Consider the following 23,725-nt stretch of genomic DNA (forward strand, 5'->3'; position numbering starts at 1 on the left):
CTACTGAGGAGATAAAGGTTCATAATAATGGTTGGAACGGAGCAAATGGAGACCATGTGTTTGATACCAGTCCACTGATGCCGCTCCAGCCATTATCACAAGCCCGTCCTCCCCAATTAAGGTGCCACCAACCTCCTGTGCGCCTGGCACCATACCCCACCATACCCTGCTCAAAGGCACTTTTCTTACCCATTCACCCTCTGAGTGGCGCGTATACACAATCCATGTGTCAATTGCCTCAAGGCTTAAAAATCCTTATTTAACCTGTCTCCTCCCCTACACTGATGGAAGTGGATTTGGAAGTAACATTTTTCTATTTAGAAAAAACGCTCTTATCCAGAGCCACTTACAGGAGCAGTTAGGGTTAGGTGCCTTGCTCAAGAGAACACCGACATATTTATCACCTTGTCAACTCGGGGATTTGAACCAGCAAACTTTCTTGCCCAACCATAGCTACCTTAACCACTTGGATACCTGTCATTCATTCTTTCCTTTACACAGATCAGTCGTCCTGGTCCCTTTGCAGAAAAACAGCCCCAAAGCATGATGTTTCCACCCCCATGCTTCCCAGTAGGTATGGTGTTCTTTGGATGCAACTCAACATTCTTTGTCCTCCAAACACGACGAGTTGAGTTTTTACCAAAAAGTTATATTTTGGTTTCATCTGACCATTTGACATTCTCCCAATCTTCTTCTGGATCATCCAAATGCTCTCTAGCAAACTTCAGACGGGCCTGGACATGTACTGGCTTAAGCAGGGGCACACGTCTGGCACTGCAGGATTTGAGTCCCTGGCGGCGTAGTGTGTTACTGATGGTAGACTTTGTTACTTTGGTCCCAGCTCTCTGCAGGTCATTCACTAGGTCCCCCCGTGTGGTTCTGGGATTTTTGCTCACCGTTCTTGTGATCATTTTGACCCCACGGTGTGAGATCTTGCGTGGAGCCCCAGATCGAGGGAGATTATCAGTGGTCTTGTATGTCTTCCATTTCCTAATAATTGCTCCCACAGTTGATTTCTTCAAACCAAGCTGCTTACCTATTGCAGATTCAGTCTTCCCAGCCTGGTGCAGGTCTACAATTTTGTTTCTGATGTCCTTTGACAGCTCTTTGGTCTTGGCCATAGTGGAGTTTGGAGTGTGACTGTTTGAGGTTGTGGACAGGTGTATTTTATACTGATAACAAGTTCAAACAGGTGCCATTAATACAGGTACCGGGTGGAGGACAGAGGAGCCTCTTAAAGAAGAAGTTACAGGTCTGTGAGAGCCAGAAATCTTGTTTGTTTGTAGGTGACCATTTTCCACCATAATTTACAAATAAATTCATTAAAAATCTTACAATGTGTACCTATGATGAAAATTACAGGCCTCTCTCATCTTTTTAAGTGGGAGAACTTGCACAATTGGTGGCTGACTAAATACATTTTTTGCCCCACTGTATGTGATGTAGATAATAAACTATTTTAAATAGTCTATTGCAAGGGTTATAGTCTTGTGGGGAAGGAATTTATCAAAGTTTTAATTAGAACATTATAAGACAAACGACAATAGAACAAACTTTCATGTGGCCAAAATCTTAGCTTTCAATGATTCGTTGGCTTTATAAGGAGATCTGTTCATCCTAAAACAATTGTTAGCCAAAGAGCAGCTCATTCACATTCATTACGGCCAATGTTCTAGGAGGAGGACACAGAGAAATACTAGGTTATATAACCAAATAATCTTGAGCGATAGTAAATTGTTCTCTGTAAAGCCAAAATGTAAGCTAATCAAAATCATTTGGCATAAACAAGAAATGGGAAAATGATATTTTTCTTCGTTTTTTTTACAACTAGTTGGTGAACCAAGACATGATGTTAAAACAAATGAAAATCATCTGCAAAGAAAGAGATTGTATATTAAAAGCTGCGCTGTGTCCAGTTTGTTAAAATACGGTTGTAGTTCGTGGCACTCCTCACAACTAACAGAGTTGACAAATGTTTATTTTTATAGGACTATAAGTGTAATGCATGCTTAGTGTATTCCAGGGCAGTAGTTATCATTCCACACACTTAAAAGGAAGACAGGACAGGATGGACATGCTTTCTCTTATAAGGCTTGGCTCAGGCTCTGGCGAGGCCCCCAGGGCTCTTTATAAACACACTACACTTGCAGCAACTACAGTCTGTGTGACTCTGGACACAGTCACTGCTACATTCCATGGATTCACAGGGCTGATATAATACCTCATGTATGTATGTATACTTGTTCATGAAGCTTGCCAAATTTTGAATACTGCTGGAATGGGTGTTTGGAAATGTCTCGCCATGGGTTTGAGTATGATGCTGTTAACATCCTGCTCGGCTTTAATTTGATTCCTGCGCGGGTCACATTTACTGAACTGACTTAATGTTTGCCGTAAGTCAGTTTGTATACAAAGTGTCTACTTAATGACCATGTTATGAATAGAAAAGGAAGGAAGGGCTGGTATTGCCTAAGAGTGATGGTCCTGCTTCACGTGTACTGAACATGGATGTGTTAAAGTAACTCCAAGTCAGTTTGTTGGTAGAAAAAGAGTGATGCTAACAATGTTCTACTTATGAAAGGTAAAGGACGGCTGTGTCACCGTGTCTTGCCTTGTTGTAGTCCTGTTCCAGTCTGGAGTCGCACCCGACCCCCTGCTTGAACTTGTTCACCTTCAGCTTCATCTGTCTGGTCCTCTCCTCCACATCCATAGCACCTAAGGAGCAGAGTGGTCAGTGGAGGTCATACTCAGGAATAGGGAAATCCTGGTTGGAAGACTCCCAGAATCACAAGGGAATCATCCGTTATCCTCCAACCAGGATTTCTGGAAAACCTGTGAATTTGGCAACGCTACTCAGGAATAGTCTTTTGAAATGTTTTTGGGGTTCTGGTATAAAGCACTGACTGAAAAAGTCCTCAAGATATCAGCATAAAAAAAGGTTTCTACTTTGATTTAGGAATCCCGCATTACCATGATCCAAAGACTTATTCGGGTATCATTTTCACACGACAATGTTATTGTATAAAAGTGCTGCATGCAGCGTTCAGAGTTAGTTCACCCAGACACCAACAGTCCATGATGTCACATAGAGCTGGCAAAATGAACAGTAGGAAAACACAAACAACAACTTGGTAGAAATATTCCATTTCATAATGAAGGGGTTCACTTGGAGTTTACATGAAGGGATTGAATGAAAAGTGTCAGTTATTCTGTGTCAAAATCTCAGACATGCTCTGTTAGGTCTGGAGCCCTAACTTTACTATACAACCTCTTTGCCATAGTTTATTTTACTGAATGAATTATTCATCATATTTCTTGCAAGCAGCTACCAACCTCCCAGAGTTCACATAGGCTTTGGGGGCTAAACGTGACTGTCCACATGCCACAGTGAGCATGTCAGGTCAGTCAGGTCTGTTAGGTCAGTCAGTCAGTCTGTAGTGTGGGGAGTATTCAGATCAGAGGAACCCTATTCCCTATATAGTGTTCCCAATGTGGCTCCGGTCCAACAGAATACACTTGACTAGGGAATGGGGAAGGTGCCATTTGGGACGGCCTCACTTCGTGATGTCAGGCAGACTACAGTAACTCTAGCCGTCTTACCTACATCACCATTCTCTGGACACACTTTCAGTCTCTCTACTTTAGATTTGTATGATGGCGGTGGGGAGAGGAAGCACAGGCGCATGAGAGAAAGAAAACACGAAAACAAAGAGCAAATGAATGTAGAAAGATAATAGATGAGACTAAATGAAGATCTCCAGGTATGATGGGAAATGAAAGGACAGCCTCCATGTTAGTTTTTCTGCAACATGTGAATATGATTTCCTGTCCATCAGCTTTATATGACAGTTCATGAGATACGACCTTATGTTGTAGAACAACAGAATGAGATGCACTTTCTGCCATCTTGGTGGCATATCAGGATTCCTAGGTTCTATTTGTACAACATGCCTCAATGAAATGTCGTCAGGGTTGAATATAGCCGAACAACAGACATGTTACAATGAACACAGTTGACATGTATGACCATGCATGCTTACATGTAAGCAAGCACACACAAACTGAGTCAAATCCATCCCCTCCCCCCCAAAAAACATCTCCAACAAGCTCAATCAGCAGGGAAGAATGGACATGAGAAAGCAGGAGTAGGCGGGATGAAGAAGAGGAGGAATGAGGAAGATGAGAAGGAGGTAAAAAGGGGAGGCATACAGAAGAAGGAGGGACAGACCTGAGCTGGTCCAACCTGGTGAGTCCGTGTCTTCTGGGGTCACATGACAAAACACAGACACAGACAGAGGACAGGAGATGGGAGTGAGAGGGGTGACACCATGGACAGGAAGTGATATCACTGTGGAGGACCCTCCTTCACAGTGGCCGCCGCACAGATCGGGTGGGGGTCAGAGTGAGGGGGGGGGGGGGGCATGATGGACAGGGGGTGGCACAAAACGACAACAACAACAAGCACAGAGCACAACAACACAAACAAAATCATACACCACAACAAAGAAAGATCACACCAACACAAATTGCACTAATGGACAGCCAAGGAGAAAAGTGAAGAGAAGAGAAGGGTGCAGGCCGGGAGCGGCTGGACTAAAAGACCTGTAGTGTTATTGAAAAACAAAGAGGGGGAAAGGTGAGCTGCTGTGTACTGTCCAGAGGAAAGAGAGCTGAAACAGTCAAGTAGACGTTAAGGATGGGAGGAAGAGCGTTGGAGCTGACAAAGCAGACAGAAACCCTAAAAGACTTGAGGTAGAAGAGAGGCGGTGGGGGAGCCACTTGAGTCAGGGACTAATAGTCTACTGTGGAGAGACAGACAGACAGACAGACAGCCTGGAACATAATCAACCAAAAGCAGGCAGAGAGGCGGCGGTAGGTACAAAAGAGAAAGCTACCAGTACCACAACTTTTCTTTCTTTCTTTCTTTCTCTTTCTTTCTTTCTTTCTTTCTTTCTTTCTTTCTTTCTTTCTTTCTTTCTTTCTCTTTCTTTCTTTCTTTCTTTCTTTCTCTTTCTTTCTTTCTTTCTCTTTCTTTCTTTCTTTCTCTTTCTTTCTTTCTTTCTTTCTTTCTTTCTTTCTTTCTTTCAGAAACCTTGTTGTTGTGATTGAGGCTGAGGCACAGAGAGAGTAGGCCCACCAATACCCCTGGGAATGAACAGGTTACACAACAGAGAGAGCTGGGATCGACTAGCAGCCGCTCTCCTCTCCAGAGCCTCTGTTAGCCTCCAATTAACAACCATCTCCCCCTACTCCAGTACATAATCCCACTCCTATTCCGCCACTGTGTCTTGGGAGGAAAACAGAATGTGCTTAGGTTTTGATGAGCTGTGCTTTCATCAGCCTTTCATTAATCATCCCCTGCCGTGTGCAAATCATCTTGCATAATGGAACCAAGAGAGAGAGAGAGAGAGAGATGGAGCACTCACTCCTCCTGGCTCATCTGTGGCTTCACGCAAGCATAGTGATACACTTACTGTATGTAATGCATGTAATGGTGTTGTATTTTCATGGGATTTTGGAAGATACAGTACCCCATTGTGGGCTAAAAGAGATCCAAATAAACAAGGGAACAAACTGTGGCTTCACACAGCCATAGTGATTCTGCTAACTATGACAGGGCAAGCTGTGGTGGGGGTGGTTAGCGCAAAGACCATCTTCACTGAAGTGACACTGTCCACTCCTGGATGTGTGCCCACCTACCCCCCTACTGTTCCTCTTGCCCCCTTCTTGTATGCTTCCATGTTGAAGGTGTCCCCCTAGGAGACCACAACAAACCACAGCTGCAGCTATACGAGTTGTTGACTGCATCCCAAATGGCACCCTAATCCCTACGTGGTGTACTATGTACAGTGCCTTGTAAAAGTATTCATCCCCCTTGGTGTTTTTCCTATTTTGTTGCATTACAACCTGTAATTTAAATGTATTTTTATTTGGAGTTCATGTAATGGACATACACAAAATAGTGAAATTTAAAAAATAACTTGTTCCAAACAATTATAAAAAATGAAAAATGGAAAAGTGGTGTGTGCATATGTATTCACCCCCTTTGCTATGAAGCCCCTAAATAAGATCTGGTGCAACCAATTACCTTCAGAAGTCACATAATTAGTTAAATAAAGTCCACCTGTGTGCAATCTAAGCGTCACATGATCTCAGTATACTGTATATACACCTGTTCTGAAAGGCCCCAGAGTCTGCAACACCACTAAGCAAGGGGCACCACCAAGCAAGCAGCACCATGAAGACCAAGGAGCTCTCCAAACAAGTCAGGGACAAAGTTGTGGAGAAGTCCAGATCAGGGTTGGGTTATAAAAAAATATCAGAAACTTTGAACATCCCACGGAGCAGCATAAAATCCATTTTTTTTAAATGGAAAGAATATGGCACCACAACAAACCTTTCAAGAGAGGGCCGCCCACCAAAACACACGGACCAGGCAAGGAGGGCATTAATCAGAGAGGCAATAAAGAGACCAAAGACAACGCTGAAGGAGCTATAGGACCATAGGACCACTTTAAACTGTGCACTCCACAGAGCTGGGCTTTACGGAAGAGTGGCCAGAAAAAAAACATTGCTTAAAGAAATAAATAAGCAAACACGTTTGGTGTTCACCAAATGGCATGTGGGAGACTCCCCAAACATATGGAAGAAGGTACTCTGGTCAGATGAGACTAAAACTGAGCTTTTTGGCCATCAAGGAAAACGCTGTCTGGCGCAAACCCAACACCCAACACCCTGAGAACACCATCCCCACATTGAAGCATGGTGGTGGCAGCATCAGGTTGTGGGGATGTTTGTCATCGGCAGGGACTGGGAAACTGGTCAGAATTGAAGGAATGATGGATGGCGCTAAACACAAGGAAAACCTTGAGGGAAACCTGTTTCAGTCTTCCAGAGATTTGAGACTGGGACAGAGATTCACCTTGCAGCAGGACAATGACCCTAAGCAAACTGCTAAAGCAACACTCAAGTGGTTTAAGGGGAAACATTTAAATGTCTTGGAATGGCCTAGTCAAAGCCCAGACCTCAATCCAATTGAGAATCTGTGGTATGACTTAAATATTCCTGTACACCAGCAGAACCCATCCAACTTGAAGGAGCTGGAGCAGTTTTGCCTTGAAGAATGGCCAAAAATGCCAGTGGCTGGATGTACCAAGCTTATAGAGACATACCCCAAGAGACTTGCTACCAAAGGTGGCTCTACAAAGTATTGACTTTGGGAGGGTGAATAGTTATGCACATTCAAGTTTGTTTTTTTGTCTTATTTCTTGTTTGTTTCATGATAAAATATATTTTGCATCTTCAAAGTGGAAGGCATGTTGTGTAAATCAAATGATACAACCCCCCCAAAAATATATTTTAATTCCAGGTTGTAAGGCAACAAAATAGGAAAAATGCCAAGGGGGTGAATACTTTCGCAAGCCACTGTAGTGAAAAGGGTGCCATGTGGGACAGAGCCGATGTGTAAGGCCAGGTGACGAGACTCTAATTATTGGCCTTAATGTGTAACACACTGTAGTCAACATCTGCAGTTAGGTCAATTACGTCTTCATTAAGTTGAATAATTAAGAGAGGCATGAATAAAACAACACTGTGTGACATCTGCCTTGTTCAGCTTTGATCTGATCCCATCACCGTGCCAACTCACCTCACCTCATTGTCAAGTCAAGAGATACCCACTGTAGCTGAACAAAGCGAGCAGGCAATTTTTGGCTCGTCATCAACAGCATGGTACAAGTTGTAGGTCAATGCTTGTCATCAACAGCATGCTACAACAGCATGGTAAAAGTCCTAGGCGAACTCATCAATGGCGTACCTTACATAACACAAATAAACTCTGTTTAAATAATCCTCTATCTAGTGAAATGCATTAGTTGACGCACACCCAAACATTTTGGCGAGGCGCTGACTAACGGAATAGTAAGATTATGTAACAAAATATAGATAGTCATAAAATAATCATCCTTGTTTTGTTCATCTTGAATCATATTGTCCAAACACTGACCAGTGCTTGTTGAAAGGGGTGAAAGAGTCATCACCTGACAGCATGAGCATACTGGCACACAGAGTTGAGTTGTACAATACCTCTGACAGCATGAGCATACTGACCCACAGAGTTTTACAATACCTCTGACAGTATGGACATACTGACACACAGAGTTGAGTTGTACAATGCCTCTGACAGCATGAGCATACTGACCCACAGAGTTGAGTTGTTCAATACCTCTGACAGTATGAGCATACTGACCCACAGAGTTTTAAAATACCTCTAACAGTATGAGCATACTGACCCACAGAGTTGTACAATACCTCTGACAGTATGAACATACTGACCCACAGAGTTTTACAATACCTCTGACAGTACGGGCATACTGACCTACAGAGTTTTACAATACCTCTGACAGCATGAGCATACTGACCCACAGAGTTATACAATACCTCTGACAGTATGAGCATTCTGACCCACAGAGTTTTACAATACCTCTGACAGTATGAGCATACTGACCCACAGAGTTTTGCCATACCTCTGACAGCATGAGCATACTGACCCACAGAGTTTTACAATACCTCTGACAGTACGGGCATACTGACCCACAGAGTTTTACAATACCTCTGACAGTATGAGCATACTGACCCACAGAGTTATACAATACCTCAGACAGTACGAGCATACTGACCCACAGAGTTATACAATACCTCTGACAGTATGGGCATACTGACCCACATAGTTTTACAATACCTCTGACAGCATGAGCATACTGACCCACAGAGTTTTACCATACCTCTGACAGGATGAGCATACTGACCCACAGAGTTTTACCATACCTCTGACAGCATGAGCATACTGACCCACAGAGTTTTACCATACCTCTGACAGGATGAGCATACTGACACACAGAGTTTTACAATACCTCTGACAGCATGAGCATACTGACCCACAGAGTTTTACAATACCTCTGATAGCATGAGCATACTTACCCACAGAGTTTTACAATACCTCTGACAGCATGAGCAGACTGACCCACAGAGTTTTACAATACCTCTGACAGTACGGGCATACTGACCCACAGAGTTTTACAATACCTCTGACAGCATGAGCATACTGACCCACAGAGTTATACAATACCTCAGACAGAACGAGCATACTGACCCACAGAGTTTTACCATACCTCTGACAGGATGAGCATACTGACCCACAGAGTTTTACAATACCTCTGACAGTATGGGCATACTGACCCACATAGTTTTACAATACCTCTGACAGCATGAGCATACTGACCCACAGAGTTTTACCCTACCTCTGACAGGATGAGCATACTGACACACAGAGTTTTACAATACCTCTGACAGCATGAGCATACTGACCCACAGAGTTGTACAATACCTCTGACAGTATGAGCATACTGACCCACAGAGTTATACAATACCTCTGACAGTATGAGCATACTGACCCACAGAGTTTTACCATACCTCTGACAGCATGAGCATACTGAACCACAGAGTTTTACAATACCTCTGACAGTACGGGCAAATTGACACACAGAGTTTTACAATACCTCTGACAGTATGAGCATACTGACCCACAGAGTTATACAATACCTCAGACAGTATGAGCATACTGACCCACAGAGTTATACAATACCTCTGACAGTATGGGCATACTGACCCACAGAGTTTTACAATACCTCTGACAGTACGGGCATACTGACCCACAGAGTTTTACAATACCTCTGACAGCATGAGCATACTTACCCACAGAGTTTTACAATACCGCTGACAGCATGAGCAGACTGACCCACAGAGTTTTACAATACCTCTGACAGTACGGGCATATTGACCCACAGAGTTTTACAATACCTCTGACAGCATGAGCATACTGACCCACAGAGTTATACAATACCTCTGACAGTACGGGCATACTGACCCACAGAGTTATACAATACCTCTGACAGCATGAGCATAGTGACCCACAGAGTTTTACAATACCTCTGACAGTACGGGCATACTGACCCACAGAGTTTTACAATACCTCTGACAGTACAGGCATACTGACCCACAGAGTTTTACAATACCTCTGACAGTACGGGCATACTGACCCACAGAGTTATACAATACCTCTGACAGAATGAGCATACTGACCCACAGAGTTTTACAATACCTCTGATAGCATGAGCATACTGACCCACAGAATTATACAATACCTCTGACAGTACGGGCATACTGACCCACAGAGTTTTACAATACCTCCTACAGCATGAGCATACTGACCCACAGAGTTATACAATACCTCTGACAGTATGGGCATACTGACCCACAGAGTTTTACAATACCTCTGACAGCATGAGCATTCTGACCCACAGAGTTATACAATACCTCTGACAGTACGGGCATACTGACCCACAGAGTTGTACAATACCTCTGACAGTATGAGCATACTGACCCACAGAGTTATACAATACCTCTGACAGTATGAGCATACTGACCCACAGAGTTGTACAATACCTCTGACAGTATGAGCATACTGACCCACAGAGTTATACAATACCTCTGACAGTATGAGCATACTGACCCACAGAGTTTTACCATACCTCTGACAGGATGAGCATACTGACCCACAGAGTTTTACCATACCTCTGACAGAATGAGCATACTGACCCACAGAGTTTTACAATACCTCTGACAGTACGGGCATACTGACTCACAGAGTTTTACAATACCTCTGACAGTATGAGCATACTGACCCACAGAGTTTTACCATTCCTCTGATAGCATGAGCATACTGACCCACAGAGTTTTACAATACCTCTGACAGTATGAGCATACTGACCCACAGAGTTTTACAATACCTCTGATAGCATGAGCATACTGACCCACAGAGTTTTACAATACCTCTGACAGTACGGGCAAACTGACACACAGAGTTTTACAATACCTCTGACAGTATGAGCATACTGACCCACAGAGTTATACAATACCTCAGACAGTATGAGCATACTGACCCACAGAGTTATACAATACCTCTGACAGTATGGGCATACTGACCCACAGAGTTTTACAATACCTCTGACAGTACGGGCATACTGACCCACAGAGTTTTACAATACCTCTGACAGCATGAGCATACTTACCCACAGAGTTTTACAATACCGCTGACAGCATGAGCAGACTGACCCACAGAGTTTTACAATACCTCTGACAGTACGGGCATATTGACCCACAGAGTTTTACAATACCTCTGACAGCATGAGCATACTGACCCACAGAGTTATACAATACCTCTGACAGTACGGGCATACTGACCCACAGAGTTATACAATACCTCTGACAGCATGAGCATAGTGACCCACAGAGTTTTACAATACCTCTGACAGTACGGGCATACTGACCCACAGAGTTTTACAATACCTCTGACAGTACAGGCATACTGACCCACAGAGTTTTACAATACCTCTGACAGTACGGGCATACTGACCCACAGAGTTATACAATACCTCTGACAGAATGAGCATACTGACCCACAGAGTTTTACAATACCTCTGATAGCATGAGCATACTGACCCACAGAATTATACAATACCTCTGACAGTACGGGCATACTGACCCACAGAGTTTTACAATACCTCCTACAGCATGAGCATACTGACCCACAGAGTTATACAATACCTCTGACAGTATGGGCATACTGACCCACAGAGTTTTACAATACCTCTGACAGCATGAGCATTCTGACCCACAGAGTTATACAATACCTCTGACAGTACGGGCATACTGACCCACAGAGTTGTACAATACCTCTGACAGTATGAGCATACTGACCCACAGAGTTATACAATACCTCTGACAGTATGAGCATACTGACCCACAGAGTTGTACAATACCTCTGACAGTATGAGCATACTGACCCACAGAGTTATACAATACCTCTGACAGTATGAGCATACTGACCCACAGAGTTTTACCATACCTCTGACAGGATGAGCATACTGACCCACAGAGTTTTACCATACCTCTGACAGAATGAGCATACTGACCCACAGAGTTTTACAATACCTCTGACAGTACGGGCATACTGACTCACAGAGTTTTACAATACCTCTGACAGTATGAGCATACTGACCCACAGAGTTTTACCATTCCTCTGATAGCATGAGCATACTGACCCACAGAGTTTTACAATACCTCTGACAGTATGAGCATACTGACCCACAGAGTTTTACAATACCTCTGATAGCATGAGCATACTGACCCACAGAGTTTTACAATACCTCTGACAGAATGAGCATACTGACCCACAGAGTTTTACAATACCTCTGATAGCATGAGCATACTGACCCACAGAGTTATACAATACCTCTGACAGTACGGGCATACTGACCCACAGAGTTTTACAATACCTCCTACAGCATGAGCATACTGACCCACAGAGTTATACAATACCTCTGACAGTATGGGCATACTGACCCACAGAGTTCTACAATACCTCTGACAGCATGAGCATACTGACCCACAGAGTTATACAATACCTCTGACAGTACGGGCATACTGACCCACAGAGTTTTACAATACCTCTGACAGCATGAGCATACTGACACACAGAGTTATACAATACCTCTGACAGCATGAGCATACTGACCCACAGAGTTTTACAATACCTCTGATAGCATGAGCATACTGACACACAGAGTTTTACAATACGTCTGACAGCATGAGCATACTGACCCACAGAGTTGTACAATACCTCTGACAGTACTGGCATACTGACCCACATAGTTGTACAATGCCTCTGACAGCATGAGCATACTGACCCACAGAGTTGAGTTGTACAATGCCTCTGACAGTATGAGCATACTGACCCACAGAGTTGAGTTGTTCAATACCTCTGACAGTATGAGCATACTGACCCACAGAGTTGTACAATACCTCTGACAGTATGAGCATACTGACCCACAGAGTTCTACAATACCTCTGACAGCATGAGCATACTGACCCACAGAGTTATACAATACCTCTGACAGTACGGGCATACTGACCCACAGAGTTATACAATACCTCTGACAGCATGAGCATAGTGACCCACAGAGTTTTACAATACCTCTGACAGTACGGGCATACTGACCCACAGAGTTTTACAATACCTCTGACAGTACAGGCATACTGACCCACAGAGTTTTACAATACCTCTGACAGTACGGGCATACTGACCCACAGAGTTATACAATACCTCTGACAGAATGAGCATACTGACCCACAGAGTTTTACAATACCTCTGATAGCATGAGCATACTGACCCACAGAATTATACAATACCTCTGACAGTACGGGCATACTGACCCACAGAGTTTTACAATACCTCCTACAGCATGAGCATACTGACCCACAGAGTTATACAATACCTCTGACAGTATGGGCATACTGACCCACAGAGTTTTACAATACCTCTGACAGCATGAGCATTCTGACCCACAGAGTTATACAATACCTCTGACAGTACGGGCATACTGACCCACAGAGTTTTACAATACCTCTGACAGCATGAGCATACTGACACACAGAGTTATACAATACCTCTGACAGCATGAGCATACTGACCCACAGAGTTTTACAATACCTCTGATAGCATGAGCATACTGACACACAGAGTTTTACAATACGTCTGACAGCATGAGCATACTGACACACAGAGTTATACAATACCTCTGACAGTACGGGCATACTGACCCACAGAGTTGTACAATGCCTCTGACAGCATGAGCATACTGACCCACAGAGTTGAGTTGTACAATGCCTCTGACAGTATGAGCATACTGACCCACAGAGTTGAGTTGTTCAATACCTCTGACAGTATGAGCATACTGACCCACAGAGTTGTACAATACCTCTGACAGTATGAGCATACTGACCCACAGAGTTATACAATACCTCTGACAGTATGAGCATACTGACCCACAGAGTTTTACCATACCTCTGACAGGATGAGCATACTGACCCACAGAGTTTTACCATACCTCTGACAGCATGAGCATACTGACCCACAGAGTTTTACAATACCTCTGACAGTACGGGCATACTGACTCACAGAGTTTTACAATACCTCTGACAGTATGAGCATACTGACCCACAGAGTTTTACCATTCCTCTGATAGCATGAGCATACTGACCCACAGAGTTTTACAATACCTCTGACAGTATGAGCATACTGACCCACAGAGTTTTACAATACCTCTGATAGCATGAGCATACTGACCCACAGAGTTTTACAATACCTCTGACAGAATGAGCATACTGACCCACAGAGTTTTACAATACCTCTGATAGCATGAGCATACTGACCCACAGAGTTATACAATACCTCTGACAGTACGGGCATACTGACCCACAGAGTTTTACAATACCTCCTACAGCATGAGCATACTGACCCACAGAGTTATACAATACCTCTGACAGTATGGGCATACTGACCCACAGAGTTCTACAATACCTCTGACAGCATGAGCATACTGACCCACAGAGTTATACAATACCTCTGACAGCATGAGCATAGTGACCCACAGAGTTTTACAATACCTCTGACAGTACGGGCATACTGACCCACAGAGTTTTACAATACCTCTGACAGTACAGGCATACTGACCCACAGAGTTTTACAATACCTCTGACAGTACGGGCATACTGACCCACAGAGTTATACAATACCTCTGACAGAATGAGCATACTGACCCACAGAGTTTTACAATACCTCTGATAGCATGAGCATACTGACCCACAGAATTATACAATACCTCTGACAGTACGGGCATACTGACCCACAGAGTTTTACAATACCTCCTACAGCATGAGCATACTGACCCACAGAGTTATACAATACCTCTGACAGTATGGGCATACTGACCCACAGAGTTTTACAATACCTCTGACAGCATGAGCATTCTGACCCACAGAGTTATACAATACCTCTGACAGTACGGGCATACTGACCCACAGAGTTTTACAATACCTCTGACAGCATGAGCATACTGACACACAGAGTTATACAATACCTCTGACAGCATGAGCATACTGACCCACAGAGTTTTACAATACCTCTGATAGCATGAGCATACTGACACACAGAGTTTTACAATACGTCTGACAGCATGAGCATACTGACACACAGAGTTATACAATACCTCTGACAGTACGGGCATACTGACCCACAGAGTTGTACAATGCCTCTGACAGCATGAGCATACTGACCCACAGAGTTGAGTTGTACAATGCCTCTGACAGTATGAGCATACTGACCCACAGAGTTGAGTTGTTCAATACCTCTGACAGTATGAGCATACTGACCCACAGAGTTGTACAATACCTCTGACAGTATGAGCATACTGACCCACAGAGTTATACAATACCTCTGACAGTATGAGCATACTGACCCACAGAGTTTTACCATACCTCTGACAGGATGAGCATACTGACCCACAGAGTTTTACCATACCTCTGACAGCATGAGCATACTGACCCACAGAGTTTTACAATACCTCTGACAGTACGGGCATACTGACTCACAGAGTTTTACAATACCTCTGACAGTATGAGCATACTGACCCACAGAGTTTTACCATTCCTCTGATAGCATGAGCATACTGACCCACAGAGTTTTACAATACCTCTGACAGTATGAGCATACTGACCCACAGAGTTTTACAATACCTCTGATAGCATGAGCATACTGACCCACAGAGTTTTACAATACCTCTGACAGAATGAGCATACTGACCCACAGAGTTTTACAATACCTCTGATAGCATGAGCATACTGACCCACAGAGTTATACAATACCTCTGACAGTACGGGCATACTGACCCACAGAGTTTTACAATACCTCCTACAGCATGAGCATACTGACCCACAGAGTTATACAATACCTCTGACAGTATGGGCATACTGACCCACAGAGTTCTACAATACCTCTGACAGCATGAGCATACTGACCCACAGAGTTATACAATACCTCTGACAGTACGGGCATACTGACCCACAAAGTTTTACAATACCTCTGACAGCATGAGCATACTGACACACAGAGTTATACAATACCTCTGACAGCATGAGCATACTGACCCACAGAGTTTTACAATACCTCTGATAGCATGAGCATACTGACACACAGAGTTTTACAATACGTCTGACAGCATGAGCATACTGACCCACAGAGTTGTACAATACCTCTGACAGTACTGGCATACTGACCCACAGAGTTATACAATACCTCAGACAGTATGAGCATACTGACCCACAGAGTTTTACAATACCTCTGACAGCATGAGCATACTTACCCACAGAGTTTTACAATACCGCTGACAGCATGAGCAGACTGACCCACAGAGTTTTACAATACCTCTGACAGTACGGGCATATTGACCCACAGAGTTTTACAATACCTCTGACAGCATGAGCATACTGACCCACAGAGTTATACAATACCTCTGACAGTACGGGCATACTGACCCACAGAGTTATACAATACCTCTGACAGCATGAGCATAGTGACCCACAGAGTTTTACAATACCTCTGACAGTACGGGCATACTGACCCACAGAGTTTTACAATACCTCTGACAGTACAGGCATACTGACCCACAGAGTTTTACAATACCTCTGACAGTACGGGCATACTGACCCACAGAGTTATACAATACCTCTGACAGAATGAGCATACTGACCCACAGAGTTTTACAATACCTCTGATAGCATGAGCATACTGACCCACAGAATTATACAATACCTCTGACAGTACGGGCATACTGACCCACAGAGTTTTACAATACCTCCTACAGCATGAGCATACTGACCCACAGAGTTATACAATACCTCTGACAGTATGGGCATACTGACCCACAGAGTTTTACAATACCTCTGACAGCATGAGCATTCTGACCCACAGAGTTATACAATACCTCTGACAGTACGGGCATACTGACCCACAGAGTTTTACAATACCTCTGACAGCATGAGCATACTGACACACAGAGTTATACAATACCTCTGACAGCATGAGCATACTGACCCACAGAGTTTTACAATACCTCTGATAGCATGAGCATACTGACACACAGAGTTTTACAATACGTCTGACAGCATGAGCATACTGACACACAGAGTTATACAATACCTCTGACAGTACGGGCATACTGACCCACAGAGTTGTACAATGCCTCTGACAGCATGAGCATACTGACCCACAGAGTTGAGTTGTACAATGCCTCTGACAGTATGAGCATACTGACCCACAGAGTTGAGTTGTTCAATACCTCTGACAGTATGAGCATACTGACCCACAGAGTTGTACAATACCTCTGACAGTATGAGCATACTGACCCACAGAGTTATACAATACCTCTGACAGTATGAGCATACTGACCCACAGAGTTTTACCATACCTCTGACAGGATGAGCATACTGACCCACAGAGTTTTACCATACCTCTGACAGCATGAGCATACTGACCCACAGAGTTTTACAATACCTCTGACAGTACGGGCATACTGACTCACAGAGTTTTACAATACCTCTGACAGTATGAGCATACTGACCCACAGAGTTTTACCATTCCTCTGATAGCATGAGCATACTGACCCACAGAGTTTTACAATACCTCTGACAGTATGAGCATACTGACCCACAGAGTTTTACAATACCTCTGATAGCATGAGCATACTGACCCACAGAGTTTTACAATACCTCTGACAGAATGAGCATACTGACCCACAGAGTTTTACAATACCTCTGATAGCATGAGCATACTGACCCACAGAGTTATACAATACCTCTGACAGTACGGGCATACTGACCCACAGAGTTTTACAATACCTCCTACAGCATGAGCATACTGACCCACAGAGTTATACAATACCTCTGACAGTATGGGCATACTGACCCACAGAGTTCTACAATACCTCTGACAGCATGAGCATACTGACCCACAGAGTTATACAATACCTCTGACAGTACGGGCATACTGACCCACAGAGTTTTACAATACCTCTGACAGCATGAGCATACTGACACACAGAGTTATACAATACCTCTGACAGCATGAGCATACTGACCCACAGAGTTTTACAATACCTCTGATAGCATGAGCATACTGACTCACAGAGTTTTACAATACCTCTGACAGTATGAGCATACTGACCCACAGAGTTTTACCATTCCTCTGATAGCATGAGCATACTGACCCACAGAGTTTTACAATACCTCTGACAGTATGAGCATACTGACCCACAGAGTTTTACAATACCTCTGATAGCATGAGCATACTGACCCACAGAGTTTTACAATACCTCTGACAGAATGAGCATACTGACCCACAGAGTTTTACAATACCTCTGATAGCATGAGCATACTGACCCACAGAGTTATACAATACCTCTGACAGTACGGGCATACTGACCCACAGAGTTTTACAATACCTCCTACAGCATGAGCATACTGACCCACAGAGTTATACAATACCTCTGACAGTATGGGCATACTGACCCACAGAGTTCTACAATACCTCTGACAGCATGAGCATACTGACCCACAGAGTTATACAATACCTCTGACAGTACGGGCATACTGACCCACAGAGTTTTACAATACCTCTGACAGCATGAGCATACTGACACACAGAGTTATACAATACCTCTGACAGCATGAGCATACTGACCCACAGAGTTTTACAATACCTCTGATAGCATGAGCATACTGACACACAGAGTTTTACAATACGTCTGACAGCATGAGCATACTGACCCACAGAGTTGTACAATACCTCTGACAGTACTGGCATACTGACCCACAGAGTTATACAATACCTCAGACAGTATGAGCATACTGACCCACAGAGTTTTACAATACCTCTGACAGCATGAGCATAGTGACCCACAGAGTTTTACAATACCTCTGACAGTACGGGCATACTGACCCACAGAGTTTTACAATACCTCTGACAGTACAGGCATACTGACCCACAGAGTTTTACAATACCTCTGACAGTACGGGCATACTGACCCACAGAGTTATACAATACCTCTGACAGAATGAGCATACTGACCCACAGACTTTTACAATACCTCTGATAGCATGAGCATACTGACCCACAGAATTATACAATACCTCTGACAGTACGGGCATACTGACCCACAGAGTTTTACAATACCTCCTACAGCATGAGCATACTGACCCACAGAGTTATACAATACCTCTGACAGTATGGGCATACTGACCCACAGAGTTTTACAATACCTCTGACAGCATGAGCATTCTGACCCACAGAGTTATACAATACCTCTGACAGTACGGGCATACTGACCCACAGAGTTTTACAATACCTCTGACAGCATGAGCATACTGACACACAGAGTTATACAATACCTCTGACAGCATGAGCATACTGACCCACAGAGTTTTACAATACCTCTGATAGCATGAGCATACTGACACACAGAGTTTTACAATACGTCTGACAGCATGAGCATACTGACACACAGAGTTATACAATACCTCTGACAGTACGGGCATACTGACCCACAGAGTTGTACAATGCCTCTGACAGCATGAGCATACTGACCCACAGAGTTGAGTTGTACAATGCCTCTGACAGTATGAGCATACTGACCCACAGAGTTGAGTTGTTCAATACCTCTGACAGTATGAGCATACTGACCCACAGAGTTGTACAATACCTCTGACAGTATGAGCATACTGACCCACAGAGTTATACAATACCTCTGACAGTATGAGCATACTGACCCACAGAGTTTTACCATACCTCTGACAGGATGAGCATACTGACCCACAGAGTTTTACCATACCTCTGACAGCATGAGCATACTGACCCACAGAGTTTTACAATACCTCTGACAGTACGGGCATACTGACTCACAGAGTTTTACAATACCTCTGACAGTATGAGCATACTGACCCACAGAGTTTTACCATTCCTCTGATAGCATGAGCATACTGACCCACAGAGTTTTACAATACCTCTGACAGTATGAGCATACTGACCCACAGAGTTTTACAATACCTCTGATAGCATGAGCATACTGACCCACAGAGTTTTACAATACCTCTGACAGAATGAGCATACTGACCCACAGAGTTTTACAATACCTCTGATAGCATGAGCATACTGACCCACAGAGTTATACAATACCTCTGACAGTACGGGCATACTGACCCACAGAGTTTTACAATACCTCCTACAGCATGAGCATACTGACCCACAGAGTTATACAATACCTCTGACAGTATGGGCATACTGACCCACAGAGTTCTACAATACCTCTGACAGCATGAGCATACTGACCCACAGAGTTATACAATACCTCTGACAGTACGGGCATACTGACCCACAGAGTTTTACAATACCTCTGACAGCATGAGCATACTGACACACAGAGTTATACAATACCTCTGACAGCATGAGCATACTGACCCACAGAGTTTTACAATACCTCTGATAGCATGAGCATACTGACACACAGAGTTTTACAATACGTCTGACAGCATGAGCATACTGACCCACAGAGTTGTACAATACCTCTGACAGTACTGGCATACTGACCCACAGAGTTATACAATACCTCAGACAGTATGAGCATACTGACCCACAGAGTTTTACAATACCTCTGACAGCATGAGCATACTTACCCACAGAGTTTTACAATACCGCTGACAGCATGAGCAGACTGACCCACAGAGTTTTACAATACCTCTGACAGTACGGGCATATTGACCCACAGAGTTTTACAATACCTCTGACAGCATGAGCATACTGACCCACAGAGTTATACAATACCTCTGACAGTACGGGCATACTGACCCACAGAGTTATACAATACCTCTGACAGCATGAGCATAGTGACCCACAGAGTTTTACAATACCTCTGACAGTACGGGCATACTGACCCACAGAGTTTTACAATACCTCTGACAGTACAGGCATACTGACCCACAGAGTTTTACAATACCTCTGACAGTACGGGCATACTGACCCACAGAGTTATACAATACCTCTGACAGAATGAGCATACTGACCCACAGAGTTTTACAATACCTCTGATAGCATGAGCATACTGACCCACAGAATTATACAATACCTCTGACAGTACGGGCATACTGACCCACAGAGTTTTACAATACCTCCTACAGCATGAGCATACTGACCCACAGAGTTTTACAATACCTCTGATAGCATGAGCATACTGACCCACAGAGTTTTACAATACCTCTGACAGAATGAGCATACTGACCCACAGAGTTTTACAATACCTCTGATAGCATGAGCATACTGACCCACAGAGTTATACAATACCTCTGACAGTACGGGCATACTGACCCACAGAGTTTTACAATACCTCCTACAGCATGAGCATACTGACCCACAGAGTTATACAATACCTCTGACAGTATGGGCATACTGACCCACAGAGTTCTACAATACCTCTGACAGCATGAGCATACTGACCCACAGAGTTATACAATACCTCTGACAGTACGGGCATACTGACCCACAGAGTTTTACAATACCTCTGACAGCATGAGCATACTGACACACAGAGTTATACAATACCTCTGACAGCATGAGCATACTGACCCACAGAGTTTTACAATACCTCTGATAGCATGAGCATACTGACACACAGAGTTTTACAATACGTCTGACAGCATGAGCATACTGACCCACAGAGTTGTACAATACCTCTGACAGTACTGGCATACTGACCCACAGAGTTATACAATACCTCAGACAGTATGAGCATACTGACCCACAGAGTTTTACAATACCTCTGACAGCATGAGCATACTTACCCACAGAGTTTTACAATACCGCTGACAGCATGAGCAGACTGACCCACAGAGTTTTACAATACCTCTGACAGTACGGGCATATTGACCCACAGAGTTTTACAATACCTCTGACAGCATGAGCATACTGACCCACAGAGTTATACAATACCTCTGACAGTACGGGCATACTGACCCACAGAGTTATACAATACCTCTGACAGCATGAGCATAGTGACCCACAGAGTTTTACAATACCTCTGACAGTACGGGCATACTGACCCACAGAGTTTTACAATACCTCTGACAGTACAGGCATACTGACCCACAGAGTTTTACAATACCTCTGACAGTACGGGCATACTGACCCACAGAGTTATACAATACCTCTGACAGAATGAGCATACTGACCCACAGAGTTTTACAATACCTCTGATAGCATGAGCATACTGACCCACAGAATTATACAATACCTCTGACAGTACGGGCATACTGACCCACAGAGTTTTACAATACCTCCTACAGCATGAGCATACTGACCCACAGAGTTATACAATACCTCTGACAGTATGGGCATACTGACCCACAGAGTTTTACAATACCTCTGACAGCATGAGCATTCTGACCCACAGAGTTATACAATACCTCTGACAGTACGGGCATACTGACCCACAGAGTTTTACAATACCTCTGACAGCATGAGCATACTGACACACAGAGTTATACAATACCTCTGACAGCATGAGCATACTGACCCACAGAGTTTTACAATACCTCTGATAGCATGAGCATACTGACACACAGAGTTTTACAATACGTCTGACAGCATGAGCATACTGACACACAGAGTTATACAATACCTCTGACAGTACGGGCATACTGACCCACAGAGTTGTACAATGCCTCTGACAGCATGAGCATACTGACCCACAGAGTTGAGTTGTACAATGCCTCTGACAGTATGAGCATACTGACCCACAGAGTTGAGTTGTTCAATACCTCTGACAGTATGAGCATACTGACCCACAGAGTTGTACAATACCTCTGACAGTATGAGCATACTGACCCACAGAGTTATACAATACCTCTGACAGTATGAGCATACTGACCCACAGAGTTTTACCATACCTCTGACAGGATGAGCATACTGACCCACAGAGTTTTACCATACCTCTGACAGCATGAGCATACTGACCCACAGAGTTTTACAATACCTCTGACAGTACGGGCATACTGACTCACAGAGTTTTACAATACCTCTGACAGTATGAGCATACTGACCCACAGAGTTTTACCATTCCTCTGATAGCATGAGCATACTGACCCACAGAGTTTTACAATACCTCTGACAGTATGAGCATACTGACCCACAGAGTTTTACAATACCTCTGATAGCATGAGCATACTGACCCACAGAGTTTTACAATACCTCTGACAGAATGAGCATACTGACCCACAGAGTTTTACAATACCTCTGATAGCATGAGCATACTGACCCACAGAGTTATACAATACCTCTGACAGTACGGGCATACTGACCCACAGAGTTTTACAATACCTCCTACAGCATGAGCATACTGACCCACAGAGTTATACAATACCTCTGACAGTATGGGCATACTGACCCACAGAGTTCTACAATACCTCTGACAGCATGAGCATACTGACCCACAGAGTTATACAATACCTCTGACAGTACTGGCATACTGACCCACAGAGTTATACAATACCTCAGACAGTATGAGCATACTGACCCACAGAGTTTTACAATACCTCTGACAGCATGAGCATACTTACCCACAGAGTTTTACAATACCGCTGACAGCATGAGCAGACTGACCCACAGAGTTTTACAATACCTCTGACAGTACGGGCATATTGACCCACAGAGTTTTACAATACCTCT

The 23,725-nt window shown here is 43.8% G+C and overlaps 1 protein-coding gene across 47 annotated transcripts in view; it reads right to left on the minus strand.

Moving 5' to 3' along the window:
• rims2a (regulating synaptic membrane exocytosis 2a) overlaps positions 1 to 23,725 on the minus strand; it is a 247,315-nt gene that overhangs the window by 42,936 nt on the left and 180,654 nt on the right. For 46 of the 47 annotated variants that reach the window (XM_090227805.1, XM_090227695.1, XM_090227752.1 and 43 more), the window contains one exon: positions 2,612 to 2,715. In XM_090227805.1, the coding sequence (XP_090083931.1) occupies positions 2,612 to 2,715 (104 nt within the window). Of the gene's footprint in view, positions 1 to 2,611; positions 2,716 to 4,228; positions 4,262 to 23,725 lie in introns of all 47 variants that reach the window. The other variant, XM_090227859.1, reaches the window with a different exon arrangement.

The sequence above is a fragment of the Oncorhynchus mykiss genome, chromosome 3 (genome assembly GCF_057628025.1).
Source record: "Oncorhynchus mykiss isolate SJ-2025 chromosome 3, ASM5762802v1, whole genome shotgun sequence".
Classification (NCBI taxonomy): domain Eukaryota; kingdom Metazoa; phylum Chordata; class Actinopteri; order Salmoniformes; family Salmonidae; genus Oncorhynchus; species Oncorhynchus mykiss.